The sequence below is a fragment of the Poecilia reticulata genome, linkage group LG6, assembly GCF_000633615.1.
Source record: "Poecilia reticulata strain Guanapo linkage group LG6, Guppy_female_1.0+MT, whole genome shotgun sequence".
In the NCBI taxonomy this organism is placed as follows: Eukaryota; Metazoa; Chordata; class Actinopteri; order Cyprinodontiformes; family Poeciliidae; genus Poecilia; species Poecilia reticulata.
In genome coordinates, this window is record NC_024336.1 from 9,728,802 (window position 1) to 9,733,611 (window position 4,810).

Here is a 4,810-nt window from a genome sequence, read left to right on the forward strand (position 1 = left end):
AAAAAAAAAAAAAAGAAAAGAAAAAACGAGGCCTCAAGATTGCACACTTGATTGCGGGGCTTTTATGATTTGCATGATAATGACGGCGTGTCAGAGGCCCACCTTATCCCGGGATTGGTGAAGTGCCTCAGCCTGCAGTCCACTCCACTGCGCACAATAGGGCCAATTTGTCATTGAATAGGCTGGAGGAGAATTTATTACAGCACAGATAGCTGGTTAATACCAGACTCAACTGAATATCATGTGGGGTTTTGCTTGGTTTAGGCCTGTTATTTTATTTTTACTCTTATTCTGAGAGATTCTTTGTTTTACATCCTTTTCCTTCTTTTTTTTCCTTCCTCACTGTTTTTGCCAGAGAACATCAATAGTGAAAAAACCTGAGGACTCAGTTTTATGCCGCTGAGACGTCCATGCTGCATTTGGTAAGTGGACTTAAATAATATTAGATCAAAATGTTTTTTCTTCTTTTAAGCGAATTGATTTTAGTTTGTTTTACACAAATCATTTGAAATACAGAATATAATTGAATATATTTATTATCCCCTAAAGGGGAAATCTGTCATGAACTCAAGGGTGAATATTACATATTATACACAGAAGCAGACAATAAATACACATACAATACATATAAACAGCTAGAAATGTCATCTACATGCACAACAGTTATTACACACCTTCCAGGCCTCAACGTACTCTCTCCAATTTTAATGGAGATGTATAAAAAAATATTTAGAATTGTTCAGTTTAGTTCTTTGGGATTCTGTAAATAATAATAGTAAAACAAATCCAAACCAAGGCTTAATGAATCAGCAGCATTAGTGGGCTTTGTGTGTGTGTGTGTGTGTGGTGTGTGTGGTGTAAAGCAGTGAAGCCAGGAGACGTCAGGTAAAAATAATAATTGTTAAACATTCAGTTGGCACCAGCCTCAGAGGCAGCTGTGCTTTTGCGCAATAACTGTCACCGGTGTAGCAATCTGAGGAGAACCGCGGGTTAAAGCCTCCGCTCGCCTTCTCTTTCATTCTCTGTCTGTCACACAAACACACACTTTCTCACTCTCTCTCACTCCGCCCGCTGTTTCTCTCAATCTCAGCTCACAGTTCTAGCTTTGGAGGGTTTTTTTTTTATTTCTTAACACACACCTGGGTAGGACCGAAGCATGTGTGTGTGCGTGTGTGTGTTCGAATCGGGCCGGCCTGGTTGCTGTTTGACCTGGTTTGTTTTGGGTTGTTGATCAAGCATGGCCTCTGTTTTGTCGCTGGCGCCAGTCAGTCTGGAGTTGTGCAGCTCACCCTCCCTTCCCTCTGCCTCTATTCATCCCCTCCACAGGTGTGCAGGCAGCGCAGAGCCGCTCCAAAAGTCAGCAAAGCTTCGCCAGGGACTCACACACCCAACTGGAGGCACAGTGTCACAAGAGGGGGGCAAAAAAAACACACACATGCACACGCACAGACACACACACACACACACACACCCGCTGAGAGGGAAATAAACCCGAATAAAATCTTTTTTTTTTTTTAAATCAGCTTTTTTTCCTTCGTAATGTTGATTCTGAGAAAGGGAAAAAATGGACTCATCTCCTTCAAGTTCTCTCTTTTTAGTTTTCATGCTGTTTTTTTTTTTTTTTAAGTTCTTAACGTGTGAAAGCATCGACTTCCCATCTTCGAGGTTTTTTCTTTCTTTTCCATGTCAGAAACCGATTCACAGAGCGACGGATTGTGAATTGTGTCCGAGCGACTCCAGTTCAAAGCTTTACTAAACTGCGAAAAAAGAAAGAAAAGAAGAAAAAAGAAAATCATTGTACACGTTCCTCACATCTATTGTTTAAAATAGATGACTTGTGTTTTGAAAAGGGGCGCCGGTCCCTGGTACCTTAAACATGTTTGATATTGTAAAGAACAATTCTGATTCGAGACAATTAAGCTTGTAAATACAGAGACACAAAGGTTCTATTAAGGTATGTGGAAGGACTTATATGAGTAAATAGATTATTGTAATTATTATAAGATATTTTTTATTGAAAACCGTTGGTTTTTTTTTTGTTTGTTTCTTTGGTTGTTGTTTTTTTTTTTTTTGCAGTTCTGTAAATATTGTGTTTCCACTCTTAGTGAATGAACGTGTTTTATGCTCGGCCGGTTATGTCCTCACATGATGATATCATTAAACTCTTTGCAGTGTTTGAAATAGTTTGAAATGTAGCATGTCAGGCTCATCATGCTGATTGTGCACTGAAGCAGCCCCCCACCCCCCGTCCCCCCTGCATCCTCCATCAACTTTTCTCAAGTCTTTTTATTGTCTTGATTTGATTCTGTTCAGATGCCAAAATGAAACCTAAGAGCACTTCCAAGAGGAAAACAAACTAACAAACAAAAAAAAAAAAAAACCCTGCAGCTCACCGTCTCTTGAGTTTCTCCTTAGGCAGTAAATGATTTACTTGAGGAAATCATTAAGCTTTTGGTTATAAATTGGTGGAATACTTTAACAAACAGGCGACGTGTCTACGTTGACCTGAAGTGATTGTTCTGTCGGCGGCCTTTAAACGAGGGGAGGAAAAAACTTTTAACTTTTAATGACGTTCAGCACTGAATTTACCTCACCACCCTCCTGCCAGTGCAAGAGGGCACTTGTACGTTTTGGTCTACTGCACTGTTGGACTTGACCACTGGCTTGTGAGGAGTTGTCGCAACAATTAAAATTTCCCAGAAGAACTGTGTCGTGTCATGTTTTTGTCCTACAATCTGGCGTTCACTGAGAGAAAGGCAGGGTAAAGTCCTCAGGTCAACATGTTGCTCTAATGTGATCTTTGAAACTTGCTATACAGGATCCAGAAATCCAGCCCTTTTGTTTTCTGACCCTTCCTTAAATTCTTTCTCACCAGGATTCACACAGTACTGCATTTACTGAGCTCCCAGAGCAGCTTCTGCTAACTGGGCATGAGGGTGCAGAAGGGTTTCAGAGTTTCTCTGTCAATCCAATTACACAATCCAACGTCCATTTTTATAAGCTGACAGCGGTTAGCTTAAAGTAACCATCACATACTGAAAGCTGACGTTATTATGGAAAAACGGCAAAAACAATCCGTCACAGAATGAAATATAAAAGTCCAGGTACAGTGTTCACTTCTTGGTTGTTAAAGGTTAAACCTGCTTTTAATGAGATATCCAGCTGTATTGCTGCCCCTCCCCCTCCTGTTGTTCCCAGTCAGCTGGTTGATAAGCGTCAAGGAGAACACATTTGTATTTTTGGAAATATTACTGCTTGAGAAAAACAGTCAGGGTGCGAAAACCAAAACTCATATTATAGTTACGCTTTAATATGGATTGCAAATTGGAACATATAAGCGGCCTGCTAGCGAGCAAGCTAGCTTGACTATGATAAAATCATCTTGTCCTCTATGCACTGCAGAATAATGCCTGTAAAATGTAGCAGGTGCATGTTCTATATTTTGTCTTAACTCTATAAGTGTCAGAATCAAGATAAAATTACAAATGTTCACAATAAGCAGCTACAAGCATGTTATTGGTAACATTAATATTAGAAATACAATATTTTTTAGCAGCAGTGCTCCTAAAGTTAGATCATCTTAAATCTTTAGTTTCAAATGTGGTGTTTCTGCTGCTGGGAGCAACCGTTTTGTTTTCTTTAAATCTTTAATAGTTTATTAAAGGGGTAATACGCAAAGCCTGGTAAAATAACTGGTCCTGGCAACGGCACTGCAAAATTAAAATGGAGATGAAATCAGTGCTGCTAGAGGCTCAGTTTTATTTCACAGAAAAGAACATTGTGAACTGCTGAGACTTTAAATGGTCTCTTTAAACACGTTTTATGTGGAGAAATCTGATACAAGTGGAAAAGAAACCGAATCAGGCCGAGTGAAGCAAGGAGCCAATTAGAATTTTTTCTGACTTTCTGCAAATATTTTGGCCTAAATTGTTCTGAGTTAACCTAAGACACGGGCAGATTAGCGCTCCTCCTCCTGCTGAGTGGTTTCAGAGCGGTGGACGCTTGCCAGTGAGGAAGACTGAAAGCAACGTGAACATAACAAGCAAAGAGAAAAGGTGATAACTGCTTTAATTAAACAGAAAGGAGGCAACAGGATGCCCGCTGAGGTTTTAAAATTTAAAACATGACAGCATGTGTTTATAGACACATGCTGTCTAAAAAGATGGATCTTTTTATTTTTGCTGTATTTTGGGCATAAAATTGAGTGAATTTTAAGGCTGGCTGAGTGTTCATGCTTTCACACATCTGGAAAAAGGAGTGAGGCAGATTTCAGTAACTCCTTTCTACCTTCTCTCTATCTGGTGTCGTTTAGCTACGTTAGAGACGATCTCTTTTCCTCTCCCATCGAGCTGCAGGACTTTCCTGCCTCGCTTCACCACGTCAACATGGCCGATGGGGGTTAAAGAGGCTGCTTGACACCAACAGGCTTGGTGACTGAGTCGCGATGTGGGAGCTCCAGCCACCTTTCAGAAACCTCTGCAAAAAAAAAAGAAACAGAAGGCCACCTGTGTGTGTGTGTGTGTGTGTGTGTGTGTGCGCCTGTGTGTTTACAGCCCACAGTAAGGGAACCTGGCCTTGATGCCCTTGACAAGCACTGTCCTTGTGATGTGAAATGTGAGTGTGTGGCTGTCTGTGTGTGTGAGTGATAAAAGGTTAAAAAAGTGTGTTAAAGCACAGGTGGCCAGCTTGACAGTTGGACCTTCCTGATATGATTAAAGATATTGTGGTTCTCACGGAGGCCCGGCAGTTCAAACTGACTGCATCACCAATGCATTTCCACAGGAAACGTCTCATCTAATGGAGCCGGCTG

General features: G+C 40.8%; 1 protein-coding gene across 1 annotated transcript in view; it reads left to right on the forward strand.

Moving 5' to 3' along the window:
* id4 (inhibitor of DNA binding 4) overlaps window positions 1-2,705 on the forward strand; it is a 3,801-nt gene extending 1,096 nt beyond the window's left edge. The window contains exons 2-3 of the mRNA XM_008411121.2: window positions 356-422; window positions 1,327-2,705. Coding sequence (XP_008409343.1) covers window positions 356-403 — 48 coding nt within the window. The 3' untranslated portion in view covers window positions 404-422; window positions 1,327-2,705. The remainder of the gene's footprint in view (window positions 1-355; window positions 423-1,326) is intronic.
* The last annotated feature ends 2,105 nt before the right edge of the window (window positions 2,706-4,810 follow it).